This window comes from Pithys albifrons, chromosome 22, assembly GCF_047495875.1.
Source record: "Pithys albifrons albifrons isolate INPA30051 chromosome 22, PitAlb_v1, whole genome shotgun sequence".
Lineage (NCBI taxonomy): Eukaryota > Metazoa > Chordata > Aves > Passeriformes > Thamnophilidae > Pithys > Pithys albifrons.
The window spans coordinates 2,960,101-2,977,612 of NC_092479.1; the positions used below are offsets into that span (position 1 = coordinate 2,960,101).

At 51.4% G+C, this 17,512-nt stretch overlaps 1 protein-coding gene across 4 annotated transcripts in view; it reads left to right on the plus strand.

Annotated features, from left to right (window-relative positions):
- HP1BP3 (heterochromatin protein 1 binding protein 3) overlaps positions 1-16,738 on the plus strand; it is a 29,962-nt gene extending 13,224 nt beyond the window's left edge. For all 4 annotated transcript variants that reach the window (XM_071575651.1, XM_071575650.1, XM_071575654.1 and 1 more), the window contains 10 exons: positions 1,337-1,487; positions 1,825-1,984; positions 3,805-3,948; positions 4,843-4,923; positions 7,073-7,227; positions 8,503-8,593; positions 9,934-10,093; positions 12,037-12,148; positions 13,976-14,113; positions 15,593-16,738. In XM_071575651.1, coding sequence (XP_071431752.1) covers positions 1,337-1,487; positions 1,825-1,984; positions 3,805-3,948; positions 4,843-4,923; positions 7,073-7,227; positions 8,503-8,593; positions 9,934-10,093; positions 12,037-12,148; positions 13,976-14,113; positions 15,593-15,878 — 1,478 coding nt within the window. In that variant the 3' untranslated portion in view covers positions 15,879-16,738. The remainder of the gene's footprint in view (positions 1-1,336; positions 1,488-1,824; positions 1,985-3,804; positions 3,949-4,842; positions 4,924-7,072; positions 7,228-8,502; positions 8,594-9,933; positions 10,094-12,036; positions 12,149-13,975; positions 14,114-15,592) is intronic.
- The last annotated feature ends 774 nt before the right edge of the window (positions 16,739-17,512 follow it).

Consider the following 17,512-nt stretch of genomic DNA (forward strand, 5'->3'; position numbering starts at 1 on the left):
TCTCCCCCTTGGCAAATTCTGACACTGCAGACATGAAAATATGGCTAAAAATAGTCCCTTTTAAGCTTGAACATCCTTCAGAGTAAAGAAATTGTGACGTTTCAGTAGTGTCAGGGGGATGGCTTGAGATCAAAAGGTGGAGGTAATGAATGGGAAAACAAAGTATTTAAATTTTTTCTTTGTTTTTCTCAACAAAAACATTTTACCACAATGTGTCATAAAATCTAGTCTGATTTTAACGTGTCTGGGCTGAGCAGCTTCACCTCAGTGTCTCAGAATGTGTCACTTCAGCATCACAGCTGGTTTCTCTGACTTTGTCCTCTTTGGTGTCACAATTAACTAAATTACACACGAAACTGAGTCTTAATTCACTGAGCATTTTAAATGCTCCGTGGGAAAACTGTGCACAGGAATGTACCAGGAATTCTTGAGCTGCACAGGGTAGTGATGGTGGGCAGTTCTCTATCCAAAAAGTGTGGAATTCCAGTGTATATTCATCTTACCCAGAGGCAGCCCAGCCTCTAAGGCCTGTTCTCAGCTAATTATACTGGAGTTAATTTGCCTGCTGAGTTGATTTCTGACTGGATTTGATCCTTCTGATGTACAAATGATGTGCAGTCTAAAGCTTTCCAAGTCTGGAAAAATGGGATGGGATGTTAAATATCCTTCAGGTGCTTCTGGGTCTGAAACCAACTTGGTCATAAACAAAGCCACGTCACAGAGTCCCAGACTGGTTTGGGTTGGGAGGGACCTCAAAGCCCACCCAGTGCCACCCCTGCCATGGGCACGGACACCTCCCACTGTCCCAGGTGGCTCCAAGCCCTGTCCAGCCTGGCCTTGGACACTCCCAGGGCTGGGGCAGCCACAGCTGCTCTGCCCAACCTGTGCCAGTATTTACATGTGTGTGTCTAAATTTCCTGTAGGCAGGTGTGGGTTTGCACCTTTCTGAGTTAAAAACACTTAATGCTCAAACCAGGGGGAAATCAGATTTCTTGGCAGTGGTTTTCTCCCCTCCCAGGCCCCTCTGCTGAGGAACAACTGCAACAGCAACTCCAGGAGAACACTGGGGGGAGTTGGTTCCTTGTGAAGGTGCTCTGTGATGTTGTTTGCAGTTATTCTGGCATTTGAGGGCTGATTGCACCTTTTTGAAGCTGTTTTCAGCAGTTTTCTTCAATTTTTAAATCACATTTAACTCATCCATTTAAATTAGAGAAAAGAAATGATTGGGAGATAATTTTTGGGGGGTGTTCTAAGCTTTTTTTTTATTTTCCTTTACCTTCCTGAAGGAAAAGAGCTATTCTGAGGCAATAACTTGATGCTTTTTCTTGTCTTTTAGATGCAGAAGTCACCTCTGAGGAATCTGCCTCTGCTGGAGAGGAACAAGAGCCCGAAGCCCTCCCTGCTGCATCCAACGAAGCAGAACAGCCAAAGGAACCTGAGAATGAAGGGAAGGGGGAAACAAAGTCCTCAGAAGAAACCAAAAAGGAGTAAGGCTTGCTTGGTGCTGAATCCAGGGAACTGGGCAGGATTCTGAAGGAAGGCAGGGCTTAGAGAGACAAAAGGTGGTGGGAGAAATGGGGGAAATTGGATGAGCCCCTAAAGGTGCTCATATTTCTCAGGAAGAAGCTACTGCTGTTCTGGAGCACAAGTGAGGCTGAATATCGAGACAGGGTCTCTTTTACTCACAGAAACCTCCAAATATTCTTTAAGTTCTTTTAATTTAAACAATGTCAGATGTTCTGGGCTGGGGTTTTTTGTCCTTCCTCTGCTCGTTGGCCGGTTTCAGTGCCTGTTGTCTGACTGTTGCCCTGTGTGTTCCCCAAGCGAGAAGGAACAGGCCAAGGAGAAGGAGAAGAAGGTGAAGAAGACGATCCCGGCGTGGGCCACGCTCTCTGCCAGCCAGCTGGCCCGGGCACAGAAGCAGACCCAGATGGCAGCCACGTCCCGGCCCAAGATGGACGCCATTCTCACCGAGGCCATCAGGGTGAGCAGGACACGAGTGTTCCTGGGCTCCCCTGGGCCAAAGCAGAGCAGTTTGTGTGCCTAAAACACACTGTTCCAGTTTGTGAGGGGCAGGGACAGTGCTGTGTGTCAGCAGGAGAGCTGGGGGGTGAGGGGGGTGTGCTCCTGCCTGGGAGCCCTGGAGTGTGAGGGTGATGAGGGGTCAGGGATAACCCAAGGGCCATGAGGGTAATAAAGGGTCAGGGATAACCCAAGGGCCATGAGGGTGATGAGGGGTCAGGGATAACCCAAGGGCCATGAGGGTAATGAGGGGTCAGGGATAACCCAAGGGCCATGAGGGTAATGAGGGGTCAGGGTTAACCCAAGGGCCATGAGGATGATGAGAGGTCAGGGTTAGGGTCAGGGTTAGGGTTAACCCAAGGGCCATGAGGATGATGAGGGCTCAGGGTCAGGGTTAACCCAAGGGCCATGAGGATGATGAGGGCTCAGGGTCAGGGTTAACCCAAGGGCCATGAGGGTGATGAGGGGTCAGGGTTAACCCAAGGGCCATGAGGATGATGAGGGCTCAGGGTTAGGGTTAGGGTCAGGGTTAGGGTCAGGGTTAACCCAAGGGCCATGAGGATGATGAGGGGTCAGGGTTAACCCAAGGGCCATGAGGATGATGAGGGGTCAGGGTTAGGGTTAACCCAAGGGCCATGAGGATGATGAGGGGTCAGGGTTAGGGTTAACCCAAGGGCCATGAGGATGATGAGGGGTCAGGGTTAGGGTTAGGGTCAGGGTTAGGGTCAGGGTTAACCCAAGGGCCATGAGGATGATGAGGGGTCAGGGTTAGGGTTAGGGTCAGGGTTAGGGTTAACTCAAGGGCCATGAGGATGATGAGGGGTCAGGGTTAGGGTTAACCCAAGGGCCATGAGGATGGTGAGGGGTCAGGGTTAGGGTTAGGGTTAGGGTCAGGGTCAGGGTTAACCCAAGGGCCATGAGGATGATGAGGGGTCAGGGTTAGGGTTAACCCAAGGGCCATGAGGATGGTCAGGGGTCCTGTAGCTGATTTCTTTGTTTGTAGAACTTGTTTCCCTCCCTAAATACACTATAAGAAACAGCCAGGATGGCGTAACCTTGCTGGGTTGCTTCATCATTTCATTTGCTGTGCCTTGTAGACACATTTACCTTCCTTTACTTTGATTCATCCATCTATTGGATGGTGTGCTTTGTGTATCATTAACTTATTCTAGTTCAGGGCAGAGGGAGATACTGCAAACCTGCATTCCAAAGTGGTGTTTGCTGGTTTACTGGATCCCTCCTGGTTTGTAGAGGGAGACCTGTGTTGTTGTAGTTGTGCTGCTGTCCCCTCAAGGCTTGGCTCTGCCTTCACAGGAGGCCTGAACTCCACCAGCAAGATGGCCTTTCCACCTGTTTTATCTTCAAAATATGAACTTCTTGGGGTTTTTTTACTCATTTATTATGTCAATCCTCCATCTTCTTAAAAAAGATAATTGTCAGCTGGTTCTGACATAATGATTACCCTGTCTGATGTTAGTAAAATGGTTTACCAGTTGTGCACCAGTGGTTTGCCAAAAGGTGCCAGTATTTGGTGTTTAAGCCATTCCATGTCAGTGTTTCAGAGCAGGAGAGCAGCTGATCTGTGCTTGCTGTGCTGCTTTTGTGTTCCCTGCTCTGAAGGGGCTCTGAAGGGGCAAGTTAAGCATTTTGTTAGTCATGTCAAACTCCTGAGTGCCTGTGGGGGAGAGGCCAGCCCTGTGCATCAGTCCAGCCTCTGTTCTTCAGCCCCTCTCAGGACAATCCAGTGCAGGAGGATCCTGCTCAGTCTGCTCTCTGTTTCAGGCCTGCTTTCAGAAGACGGGGGCCTCGGTGGTTGCAATCAGGAAATACATCATCCACAAGTACCCGTCCCTGGAGCTGGAGAGGAGGGGGTACCTGCTGAAGCAAGCCCTGAAAAGGGAGCTGGAGAGGGGAATCATTAGGCAGGTAAGAGCTGCCCTGTGGAGCAGCCCCAGAGGTGGCAGTGCTGAAATCACCACTGTTTACAAGAGCATGGGGTGACAGGACAAGGGGAATGGCTTTGAACTGACACAAAGTAGTGATGCTGTGAGAGACCCCATAAAACAGACTCCAGGCCAAGTTAGTGTGGGATAAGATGAAAAGGTTTAGGTTGGGTATTAGAAAACTGTTGGTATTAGAAAACTGTTCCTCCCTATGAGGGTGGGCAGGCCCTGGCACAGGTTGGGCAGAGAAGCTGTGGCTGCCCCATCCCTGGGAGTGTCCCAGGCCAAGTGGAACAGGGCTTGGAACAACCTGGGACAGTGGGAGATGTCCCTACCCATGGCAGGGGTGGCACTGGGTGGGCTTTAAGTTCCCCTCCAACCCAACCCATTCCTTGATCCTGTGACTTACAGAGGAGTTTCTTTACTCTGTTAGCAGGTCTCTGGGTTGACAGTGCTCTCCCTCATGGATGTTCATGAGCCCCTGACCCCACTCTGTCAGACACTGATGGAGTTCCAGCACTGTTGTGTCAGTCAGATGCTTTGCACTGTTGGTTCTTGTGCAATTCCTGCCTGTTTCTGGGTGTTGTGTCACTCAGCATTGCAGCATGTGACTCCAGCAGGGTCCCTTCTGCAGCTCTGTGGGGTTTTAGCACTGTAGTTTATGCCTGTGTTGTCTGTCAGCACAGCAGAGTCTCTGTTAAGGTCTGGCTGCAGCTTTTGATCTTACTGAAGTTTCAGTGGGTTCACATCAGGCTCTGCCACTGCCAGGGTGACAGGGCATTCAAAATCTGCATCATGATACCAGGGAGTCTCCCTCAGGTTGTCACTATTCTGAGTTACCCTGTTAAAGACTGAAAAGGACTTTCTTTTGAACTAGGTGAAAGGAAAAGGAGCTTCTGGGAGCTTTGTGGTGGTGTCCAATGCAGGAAAAACTGTTCCAAAATCCAGAGACAGGAAGGTAAGATGGATCATTTCAACCCATACTCTGAAAAATCTTACACTGCAATGTACCTAACCCCAACCCAAACGTTGTTCTCCTCCTTGCTGTGCTCTTCCTCCCCAAGTAACAGTAATTCAAACACTCATCCCAGTCACACCAGAATCAGAAATTAATTGCCATGAGAAATTAAGACCAAGTTGAGTGATCAAAATCTTAGTTTTAAAATGTTTACATTAACCCCCTGGGCTTTGGTTCAGAGGCAGAAAACTGAACAACCATGAAGCTCCTGCTCTGTCTTTACCTGGCAGAGAGAGGGGGCTCTGAGACACTGTGGGAGAGCTTTATGCTGCTGCTGTGTCTGTTGTATCTGTTGTGTGGGGAAAGGGAAGACTTCAGGATGTTTTTCCATGGACTGTGAGGGCAGAGGGAGGAAGAGGAGACTATCCCAAGGCTACAGGAAGAACTCTGCTGATGCTGAGTGTTGTTCTGAGGCAGCACAATGTGACAGGGCTGGTTTTTGAGCCTCACAGTTATGGCTCCAGCACTGCTGTTCTCTCTGGGCTGTGCTGGGTGTGTGGAACACATTCCTAATGCTGCAGTTAAAAATCCTTTGCTGGAATTGCCTGTCCCTTTGGGGCTGAGGGAGGTGAGCTCAGCCAGGTAACACCTTGGTGCTCATCCCTTTCCTGCCAGGCAGACCAAAAGCCCTAAAACTGAGGGAAATGCTCCCACACTTGGGGCAGGGCACTGAAGGGAGCTCATTGCTTTGCAGCTTTTTAAATACAGGCCACTGGCCCCAGGAGAAATGTGAGCAAGGCACCTGATACCTGCTGAGACATCACTTCCCTCTGCAGCTTTTTGGTGTCTTTGGTCATAGTTCCTTTCTCTGTGTGGCAGCAAAACAGGTGTTTGTGGTGAATTCAGCTGGCAGGGGAGCAGCTCCCTCACACACTGGGCTGTGCAGCATCAAATCACTGAACTCCAGCACATTTTCTGTATAGAGAGTAAACCATTTCTTCCCAATCATCCCCTCATTGTAACAAAAGGGATGGAGGAGAACTCAGAAGGGAGTGTTGGCTTCAATCAAGATCCTATTGTGTTATCTCAAAAAAAATGGACTCGTGTTTAGCTGCTCCTTTTGGGGAAGGTTTGATCAGTGTAAAGGGGTCCTGCCTTTGATGGGGTGTAAGTTTTGTGTCAGAGTGAATCATCATCTTCACAGAAAGGGCTGGAAAGATTGGGAGGGGTGCCCAGGGCAGTGCTGGTCACCATCCCTGGAAGTGTTCAAAACACCTGTGGATGTGGCCCTTGGGCACATGTTTAGTGGTGGCCTGGCAGTGTTGGGTTAATGGTTGGACTTAGGATTTTAAAGATCTTTTCCAACCTTAATGATTCTGTGACTCTATTATTTGTCTCCTATTTTATTGAAGGGTAGCAAAGGAAAATTTCTATAGAAAGAGGAAGGAAATAATTAAAAATACAGATGTTGGTAAATACTCAACAATTTGTATTTATAAAGCCTTCCTGAGACTCCTATGAAAATTCAGGCAAATTTTCTCAATTTTACTTAAAGTTTTAAAGTTATTAATCTCCAGAGCTGCCTTACAGCTCCTGATTTCCCAGCTCTGTGGCCACGGTCCAGAGAAGGGCAACGAGGCTGGAGAAGGGACTGGAGCACAAGTGCTGTGGGGAGAGGCTGAGGGAGCTGGGGGTGTTCAGCCTGGAGAAGAGGAGGCTCAGAGGTGACCTCAGCACTGTCTGGAACTGCCTGAAGGGAAGTTCTGGCCAGGTGGGGGTTGGTCTCTTCTCCCAGGCACTCAGCAATAGGACAAGGGGGCACAGGCTCAGGCTCTGCCAGGGGAGGTTTGGGTTGGATATCAGGAGGAAATTCTTTGCAGAGAGAGTGCTCAGGCATTGGAATGGGCTGCCCAGGGAAGTGGTGGATTCTCCAGCCCTGGAGGTTTTCAAGGTGAGACTGGGTGTGACACTGAGTGCCATGATCTGGTGATCACAGTGGGGTTGGATTAAGGGTTCGACTTGATGATCTCAGAGGTCTCTTCCAACCCAGGTAATTCTGTGATTCTCTGATTCTTCTCCCACCTGTGCATTGCTGGTTCAGAAACCCAGAGTTGTAGACCCAAAGGTGTGTAAAATGTGTGTGTTGCAGAGAAGCACCTCGGCCCCGAGTGCAGAGCAGCAGGTGAAGCTGGAGGACGTCCTGCCCTTGGCCTTCACCCGCCTGTGCGAGCCCAAGGAAGCCTCCTACAGCCTCATCAAGAAATACGTGTCTCAGTATTACCCCAAGCTCAAAGTAGATATCAGGTGGGTGCCAGAGTGGCTTCAGCAAGCAGAGAAGCTCAGCCTTGCTCTGGCTCTGCCTCCCTCACTGTGGCTTAGCCCAGGTGCTGCTCCCAGGTGCAAAGCTCCAGGAAAAGCTGTGCCTTTCTCTGCATCCCTCCACACCCCATCCCTGTTCCTGCTGCTGACAGCAGCACTGCTCTGCACTCCTGATCCAAGCCCACATCCCTTCAGCTGTGGGGTGGGAAGGCCCCTCCTCAGGGTCTCATCCCACCTGGCTCTGGGTGCTTTAGGTGGGACACACCTGTGGGGTAATCCCCGAGTTCACCTGTACAGTAACCCCTGAGTTCACATGTACAGTAATCCCTGAGTTCACATGTACAGTAATCCCTGAGTTCACCTGTACGGTAATCCCTGAGTTCACCTGTACAGTAATTTCTGAGTTCACCTATATGGTAATCCCTGAGTTCACCTGTACAGTAACCCCTGAGTTCACCTGTACGGTAATCCCTGAGTTCACCTGTACGGTAACCCTGGAGTTCACCTGTACGGTAATCCCTGAGTTCACCTGTACGGTAACCCCTGAGTTCACCTGTACGGTAACCCCCGAGTTCACCTGTACGGTAACCCCCGAGTTCACCTGTACGGTAACCCCAAAGTTCACCTCTACGGTAACCCTGGAGTTCACCTGTACGGTAACCCCTGAGTTCACCTGTACGGTAACCCCTGAGTTCACCTGTACGGTAACCCCTGAGTTCACCTGTACGGTAACCCTGGAGTTCACCTGTACGGTAACCCCTGAGTTCACCTGTATGGTAACCCCTGAGTTCACCTGTACAGTAATCCCTGAGTTCACCTGTACGGTAACCCCTGAGTTCACCTGTATGGTAACCCCTGAGTTCACCTGTACGGTAATCCCTGAGTTCACCTGTACAGTAATCCCTGAGTTCACCTGTGCAGAGCAGGTCAGGCTTGGGAAGCAAAACCAGGAGCACCCTGTGTGTCCCCTCTGGCAGGGGCTTGTCCCAGCCCCCTGTTTGCCTGGGAGCTGGCGGGCTGCCCACCACATCCCAGTGTGCAGGGGAGGGAGCCCTGCCCGGGAGGTGCCCGTTCCTGGCTGTGCCATGGCACGGGGCGTGTGCCAAAGCTCCGCTCCCGCTGACAGGGCTCCACTGAACGTGTCTGTGTGTGGGCAGACAGCACTGGGAGTGCTGCTCTGCTCACACTGCAAACTGCTGCTTCTCTGTGTTTGTGGAGCTGTCAGAGTGTGTCAGTAAAGCTCTCTCTCCTGTGTTTCAGGCCCCAGCTGTTGAAGAACGCCCTGCAGAGAGCTGTAGAGAAGGGCCAGTTAGAGCAGATCACAGGCAAGGGAGCGTCTGGCACATTCCAGGTCAGAGATCGGGTTCATCTTTTGTTGGCCACAAGCCTTGGATGTCAGTTACTGCGCCCTCTCCCCTGGCTTCACTGGGTACCCCTTCCTTCAGCTGCCTGGCATGTTCAGGACTGGTCCAACCATGAGGCAGGAGGACTCCTGGTCTCCTCTTGCTCTCCATTCAAGGAGCAGACCCCCTGTTTCCTTGCTGAGTGTGCTGCACACGCTGCCTCAGCTCTGACTCACCAGCACAGTAGGGAGCTGGTGGGGTAAGCCTTCCTCTCCATCCCTAACTGGAGGTGCAGCAGGTACCCCAGATGCCTGCTGTGTCTTTTACTCATGTCTGTGCTACAGAAGTCTCTTGGGTACATCTGCTCCGTGGGATGGAGGACAATCTGATTTATTCTCCTTTACTTCCTCCCCTGAGCAACAGGCCCTTAGACTTGCAGTGTGTTTGGGGACTGGGGTGAGGTGTTGGTGATCCAGCCCCCCAGGCCAGCTGGCTGAAACAGCCCCCCAGGTCAGCTGGCTGAAACAGCCCCCCAGGTCAGCTGGCTGAAACAGCCCCCCAGGTCAGCTGGCTGATCCAGCCCCCCAGACCAGCTGGCTGATCCAGCCCCCCAGACCAGCTGGCTGAAACAGCCCCCCAGGCCAGCTGGCTGATCCAGCCCCCCAGGCCAGCTGGCTGATCCAGCCCCCCAGGCCAGCTAGTTGGAACAGCCCCCCAGGCCAGCTGGCTGATCCAGCCCCCCAGGCCAGCTGGCTGATCCAGCCCCCCAGGTCAGCTGGCTGATACAGCCCCCCAGGCCAGCTGGTTGGAACAGCCCCCCAGGCCAGCTGGCTGAAACAGCCCCCCAGGCCAGCTGGCTGAAACAGCCCCCCAGGTCAGCTGGCTGAAACAGCCCCCCAGGTCAGCTGGCTGAAACAGCCCCCCAGGCCAGCTGGCTGGAAGAGCCCCCCAGGCCAGCTGGCTGATCCAGCCCCCCAGGCCAGCTAGTTGGAACAGCCCCCCAGGCCAGCTGGCTGATCCAGCCCCCCAGGTCAGCTGGCTGATCCAGCCCCCCAAACCAGCTGGCTGAAACAGCCCCCCAGGCCAGCTGGCTGATCCAGCCCCCCAGGCCAGCTGGCTGATCCAGCCCCCCAGGCCAGCTGGCTGATCCAGCCCCCCAGGCCAGCTGGCTGACTGGGCCTGGCCTCCCACCTAAGGCTGGGAGAGCAGCATTCCCCGTGCAGTGTTTAATATTAAACGTGTCTGTGCTAATGCAGGAGCGCCGACCCACCTGGTGCAGAGGAGCTTGTCCTGACCTGGTTTGGGAGAATTTTGTCTTGATGCTTTTCTCTTCCTCCTTGGAAAATAGCTGAAGAAATCAGGGGAGAAGCCCCTGCTGGGTGGGACTCTGATGGAAGATGCCATCCTGTCTGCCATTGCGGCCATGAACGAACCGAAGACCTGCTCCACCACCGCCCTGAAGAAGTATATCCTGGAAAATTACCCAGGGACCAACTCCAACTTCCAGGGTAAAGTCCCCATCCATGTGCCACTGCTGTGTGCTGAGAGAGTCCTGCAGCTGCAGCTGTGCCTGTGCAGCACCTTTAAACCACCCCATCAAGGCTGCAGGGAGCTGGGCTGCTCAGCTTTGTGCTGCAGAGATGCTCAGAGGGGTTTTCATTCCCATCAAACTCTTCCCAGCTGGACAAAGGCCTTTTCCTGAGACAGAATGCATGATTCTCTTGTCTATAGCCAGGAAGGGGCAATAGTATTCAAGTACTTGATTGTTTTTTAAATCACCAAGTTGATTTCATCTGTCTCTCTGTTTTGAAAGGAGACAGCTTGGTATCAGTGCTGTTCCTAATTGCATTTTATTTAGAGATGTTGCATAGTCTGACTTCTAAAAAAATTCCCAAGCATCCCTTACTGATTTGTTTGAGGTCCTTGTTTGGCTCTGATTTTTAAAAGGTCAAGCAGATGAAGAGAGAAATTAATCCTGTTGTATTTGGAAGGAGATTTGGCGTGTCTTTGTTCCCAGGAGCGACAGTATTGTCTGGTTTGACTTTGCTTTGGCAGAAGCAATGCTATCAGAGCCTTTAAAGTTCTTGGAATGGCTTATTTGGGTTGTCTGGGCTGAGCCCTGGTGCAGTTGGAGGTCAGCTGGAGCAGGCTGAGCTCTGCACTCCAGTCAGGCCTGAAGGGAGCTCAGCCTGGTGCTGTGGTGTCCCAGAGCTGGTGCCACTGCTCAGGACCTGGGGCTGAGAGGAGCTGCTGCCCCTGAGCTCTGCACTTGGAGTGAAGCACAGCACCAGCACAGCTGTTTGGTGCTTTCTGACACACAGCCCAAGTTGCCTGAGGCCTTCTGGCAGTTAGAGGCTGATGTCAAGTGTGACTCCTTAATCCTGGGGCAGGCAAAAGAGCTTCCAGGCTTCCCAATTGGAATAACCCTTCCTGGAACGCTTTATTTTCAGGGCTCTTGGAAGTGTCCCTGGTCCTTGGAGGCCTGTGCTGAGCCAGCCCCCAGTGCTTGTCACTCCTGCAAGGCAGATAAGGAAATCTCAGCTTGCAATCTGTTGTTTTCTTTCTCTCCTTCCGTTACATAAAAGGAATTTTGATGATCTCTGCTTTGTTCTGAGAGCAACCAGAGGAAGATGTGGTGAGATGAGAAAGCTGAGCCAAAGCTCTGCTCTCCTTCCCAGTTTGTACCTCATCCTATAACTGGGCTTGACTGGAATCAAATCCTTTGTGTGCTGCTGTTGATCTTTGGTACCCAGAGTGAAACCAGCCTTGTGGGTATAACCATAAACCTCTTTGGAATGTGCTTGAGGACAGACCTCACTTTTCCAGGGTTTGGAGGGAGCTCAATATGTAAATGGCTCCTCTAATTCAAGCAGAAAATGGTTCTGAACTGACTGAACAACCTCAGCCCTTTGCCAGAGACAAAGATCCCCTGTACTTGCACAGTTTGAGTTACAATGGAATGGCTGACATAAAAGGCTGGAATAAAAAGTGCATTTGTTGTATTTCTACACCAAATATTTTACCCTTTAAAAAACAAAACGAAAAGGAAACCACAGAATGGTGAAGGATGTAGCACATGTGAGATTTAGAACATGAGGAGGGAAAAAGGCTTGTTGTAAAAAACACTTTGGAGGACAGGCTGAAAAAAGCTGAGACCTGGGTTATGTTTGGGCAGAAGTAGTTCTGTGATGCTGCTGAATGCATCTGAAGGAGCATCCCCTGATCATGACATCAGAAACATGCACCATTCTTGACTTCTTCCCTTGGAGAATTCGGAGCTACTCTTGCCAAGTGCTCAGGACATTTGTGTCTTACTTGGAAATTGACTGTGAGAGATTTGCCATCCCGACTGCAGCTCTGCTTTCAGAGGGCACTGCAGAGAGCCCTGAAGTCAGACAAGAGGATAAAGACAGTAACACAGCATTTCTCTGATTTCTTCTCTCTTCCACAGTGCATCTACTGAAGAGAACCCTGCAGAAATGTGAGAAGAATGGCTGGATGGAGCAAATCTCTGGCAAGGGCTTCAGTGGAACCTTTCAGCTTTGCTTCCCATATTACCCCAGGTAAGGAGCTTGGCTGTAAAATGATGTTTGAGAGAGGTGTTGCACAGGTCAGGGAGCAGAGCTGAGGCTCGTGAGCCAACCTCCTGTTTACAGGAGTGTTCAATAACTGATGAACTGCCACATTGTCACCCTTGCTCTGGGTAATGACATTGCTTGGGTGCCCGGCTGTGAGGGAACATAAAGCTGATTTCATTGCCAAGAGAAGCTTTTAAGGGCAGTAAAAAGAAAACTACTGGGCTCAGTGTTCTCAGACAGCCTGTCCTGATGCTTTTGTTGCAGGCTGGGCCTGTTGCAGTGTTGCTGTGCTAAAAGCAGCTCCCCTGAGCAGGGGGTGTGGTGGGTGCTCAGTGCAAGCTGCTCCTCAGCAGCAGCACCAGCTGCCAGCCCTCCTTAGGGGAGGGTGACCTGCATCAGCCCCTGTGGGCCTGAGCCAGCCTTTCCTGTCCTCGTGGTGCTGTGCTGGGCCCTGGGCAGCCCAGGGATGGGCACTTGGTGTCCCAGGAAGAGCCAAATGCAGCCCTGAGATCAGCTCAGTTGGTTAAAACTTGGCTGTAATAATGCCAAGGTCCTGGGTTCAATCCCCTCTGTGGGCCACTGACTTGAGAGTTGGACTCGATGATCCTTGTGGGTCCCTTCCAACTCAGAATAGTCTGGGATTCTGTGATTAGCACAGCCACTGAAGGCTCTGCTCCCCACCTGCCTTCACTGCACACACTCTGAGTCCTCACAGCTTCAGCACAGCTGAGTCCCTCCAGTCTGAGCCTGCCCCTTTGTTGTCCATCTCCCTGGGTTTGCAGGGAAGGAGAAATGAGGGAGAGGGAGAACCAGAGGAGGGACAGCTTAGGGGTGGGCCATTCCCAAGCTGTTGTATTTCTGCCACTGCAGGGACTAAACAACTTTGGTTTGGGGTAGGATCATAGAATCATAGAATGGATTGGGTTGGAAAAGCCCTCCAAGATCATCAAGTCCAACCCTTGGTCCAACTCCAGTCCCTTTACCAGATCATGGCACTCAGTGCCACGGCCAAGCTCAGCTTAAAAAACTCCAGGGGTGGGGAATCCACCCCCTCTCTGGGCAGCCCATTCCAATCCCTGAGCACTCTCTCTGCAAAGAAGTTTTTTCTGCTCTCCAACTTCAATTTCCCCTGGCAGAGCTTGAGCCCATCGTGCCCCCTTGTCCTATTGCTGAGTGCCTGGGAGAAGAGACCAACCCCCACCTGGCCAGAACTTCCCTTCAGGGAGTTCAGACAGTGCTGAGGTCACCTCTGAGCCTCCTCTTCTCCAGGCTGAACACCCCCAGCTCCCTCAGCCTCTCCCCACAGCACTTGTGCTCCAGTCCCTTCTCCAGCCTCGTTGCTCTTCTCATTTGGGTTGGAAGAGACCTCTGAGATCATCACATCCAACCCTTGATCCAACCCCACTGTGATCACCAGCCCAGGGCACAGAGTGCCCTGGGCTGGTGATCACAGTGGGGTTGGATCAAGACATGGTGGATTCTCTGTCTGTCCCTGGAGGTGTTTCAGAGGACACTCAGAGCCACATCCAGTCCCTTCTCCAGCCTTGTTGCTCTTCTCTGGCCCCGCTCCAGCCCCTCAATCTCTTTGCTGAACAGGGGAAGGGTCACTCCTGGGCCTGCTGGCCATGCTGTTTTTGACCCAGGACAGCAGCAGTCACAGAGGTCTGGGGCATTTCTGGACTAGGCTCAAAGCTGGAACCTTTGGGGGGAAAAGCTGCAGTGCCAAAGGAGAGCCAAGGCTGTCCAAGGCCTGCCAGCCTTGGAGTCGTGTCCTTGGAAGCAAATCCCACTCTGACCAGACCCCTCTTGTAGCCCAGATGTGCTTTACCCAGAGAAGCAACAGGATGAGGAGTCCGAGGAATCTGATGAGGAAGAAGAGGAGGAATCTGAGGAGGAAGAAGAATCTGAAGAGGAAGAGTCTGAGGAGGACGAGCCCCCACCAAAGAAGAGGTATGGCAGTATGAGAGATGGGTGGGCTCCTCTGGATGGAAATACAGTGTCTGTCACAGCTGTGGAGTGTTCAGGTGTCTCTTGGTGTGGCTGTTCATCCACAGGTGTTGGAAGAAGTGTCTGGTTATTCCTTGCTGCTCCAGAGACACTGATCTCCCCCATTCCATGATGGATCTCCCCCATTCCATGATGGATCTCCCCCTTTCCATGATGGATCTCCCCCATTCTGTAATGGATCTCCCCCATTCCATAACAGATCTCCTCCATTCCATAACAGATCTCCCCCATTCCATAACAGATCTCCCCCATTCCATAACGGATCTCCCCCATTCCATGACGGATCTCCCCCATTCCATGACGGATCTCCCCCATTCCATGATGGATCTCCCCCATTCCGTAATGGATCTCCCCCATTCCGTAACAGATCTCCCCCATTCCATGATGGATCTCCCCCATTCCGTAATGGATCTCCCCCATTCCATAACAGAACTCCCCCATTCCATGACGGATCTCCCCCATTCCATGATGGATCTCCCCCATTCCGTAATGGATCTCCCCCATTCCGTAACAGATCTCCCCCATTCCATGATGGATCTCCCCCATTCCATGATGGATCTCCCCCATTCCATGATGGATCTCCCCCATTCCATGACGGATCTCCCCCATTCCATGACGGATCTCCCCCATTCTGTAACAGATCTCCCCCATTCCATGACGGATATCCCCCATTCTGTAATGGATCTCCCCCATTCCATAACAGATCTCCCCCATTCCATAACAGATCTCCCCCATTCCATAATGGATCTCCCCCATTCCATAATGGATCTCCCCCATTCTGTAACAGATCTCCCCCATTCCATGACGGATCTCCCCCATTCCATGACGGATCTCCCCCATTCCATAACAGATCTCCCCCACTGTGTAATTTGAAGCTTTCCTGGTTTTTAATCCCAGATGACAGAGAGCCTGTGTTTGTTCTTTGTTCTGCCTTTAGTCTCCTCCTTTACTAAGTGTCATGTTTCATGTGGGACTCTTTGTCTTTACTAACTGTTTTCTTAGGAAAACTCTTCCCTGCATGTTATTTGCAGCTCTGTAGAGCCAGATATGAGACCTGCCTCACTCAGAATGTGGATCTGAGATGTGTTGTTCATTAAGGAATGAAATTCCATTTAGAGAGGAGAGAGCGTGCTCAGGGCTCTTAATTGTTCTGACAGCTCACTGATTCACTGTCATTATTTATTTGTTTATTTGCCTAAGGAAGGGGTTGGAAGCCTCACTGGCAGAGCTCTGTGGGGATGGGAAGTGCTCAGTGTGGTGAGAGCTCTTGTTCTTTGAGGTTCAGCTCATGGAATGTGCTGCTGGAGCACAGAACAGGGATGTGAGACCTGCCTCGTTTATGCAAATCCCTGATGGCAGCAGCTCTGCCCTGGTACCACTGGCACCTCCCCTGAGCTGCTGTGCTGTGTCTCCTCCTGGCAGGATGCAGAAGAGACCTCCTCCCAAATCCCGGAGCAGGGCCCCTCCGATGAAGCGAAGAGAGTCCAAGCCCAAGCCCAGGAAAACCCCCGCGGCCCGCAGGGGGAAGGCAAAGCCCCCTCCCAAGGTTAAAACCCCTGCCAAGAAAGCCAAACCAGCAGCCCCAGCCATCAAGAAACCCTCTGGTGGCAGCTCTGCCAAGAAACCAGCAGCCAGCGGGAGGAAGGAGGTGAAACCCTCTGCTAAGGGCAAATCCACCATGAGGAAATCTCTCCGGGCAAAAAAGTAAAATGTTTCCAGTGTCAGGGAATCCCATGGTCAAATCCACAATCTTGTTTTATAAGTCAACGTGCATTTGTATTTTAGTTCTGATGCTTAAACACTTCTTTATTTTTTTTTCATTTTTTTTTTTCTGAATGATGGGGGAAAAGCTGAAAACTAAAATCAAACGGACCCGAGCACTGGTTCGATCCCGATGCTGTGCCTCGTGCCTGCCCCTCCCCTGCAACGAGTCATCTTTAGTTTCTGCAATAATTTTAGGACTTTTCTAGGACGTCTCTAATCTGTACATTTCCAGTGTTCCGCGTGGGTTTCGGGGGGAGGGTTGGCTTTTAAAACAATTCTTCAGAGAAGATCTTTGTATCTTTAGACAGCAGGAACAGGATGATTGGGGGAATGTGATTCTGTAATGAGAAGGTGCCGCGGCAGAGGGGCCTTCCCTGGATCGCTGCATGCCGGGCCCTTGGCGCTCCCAGAGGGAGCCTGTACATACAGCACTTGCACTGAGCCAGAGGTGCTGCTGCCCTGGAGCACCCCTGGCTCCTCCCAGCCAGCCACAGCTCTGAGAGTCCATCCCTGGCCTCTCCCCAGGGTCTGGTGCCAGGGGGGCTCCAGGAGGGGCAGCTCTGGGTCAGGCACTTGATTTGAATTAGTGTTTCCACATCACGTCTGTTACCTGAAAACCAAAATATATCAAAGTCTTCTTGGATCCAACCTTCAGATGTTTTTAAGAGATGAAAAAGCCTGAGTTTGTCACCTCTTGTTTACCCTTTTCTAAAGAGAAGTTGGAGAGCTATCCAAGTGCTAATGTAGAGATGTTGATAAGTGAAGAACATGCGGTTTGCTAAAATAAAATGAAACTAGATTCCAGGCCTGCTTCCTGTGTCCTTTCCTTGCCACAGCTCCTCCTGGAAAGGTAGAGAGGAGGGAATACAGTCACCATGGGTTGCTGCAGAGGCAGAGCTCTGGTAAAAGCACAGTGCCAGCCTGAGCCCCTGCCAAGCCCTGTAGTTGGACCTTTCCCTTCCCTGGTTTCTCTGGAGACAAAGGTGAGCGAGAAGAAAGCTCTGTTGGAACCTCTTGCTGCTGCTCTTCCCCTGGTGGGATCAGTGGGGACAAAAGCCCAAGTTAAACCTCCCCCTGCCCTGCTCAACAGCAGAGCAGCACCTTCAAAGCACATCCTGCCCCATCCCTGGCTCTGCTGTGCCCAGGGCAGTGATTCCCATGGGATCTGACAGTCTCCAAGGTGCTGTGGCAAAGAGCTGTGCACCTGCCTTGCAGTGAGGAGGGCAATTACACACAGAAAGGGGGAAAACAACCTTATTGAATTTATCTTTTCAGTTGCTGCCCCAGTGTGCTACCTCTAACAACAGGGAGTTAAAAGAATTCCTATAGAAAGGGCCCAGATTGTTCCCAGCCCTGTAAGGAGGGTGCAAACAGCAGGCTAAAAGTCACAGCTGATGGGAAATAGTGAAAGCTCCTGTCAAAGAAGAATCCACAGGGATGTAAAGCAATTAGAATCATTAGTTAAAGGCTCTTCCTGGGGCTGCGTGTGCTGGAACCACGGGGTTTGTTGGCATTACAGTGAGTCAAACCTGAGAGACTTCTCTCAGTGATAGGATATTCACAGGGACAAGGAGTCCT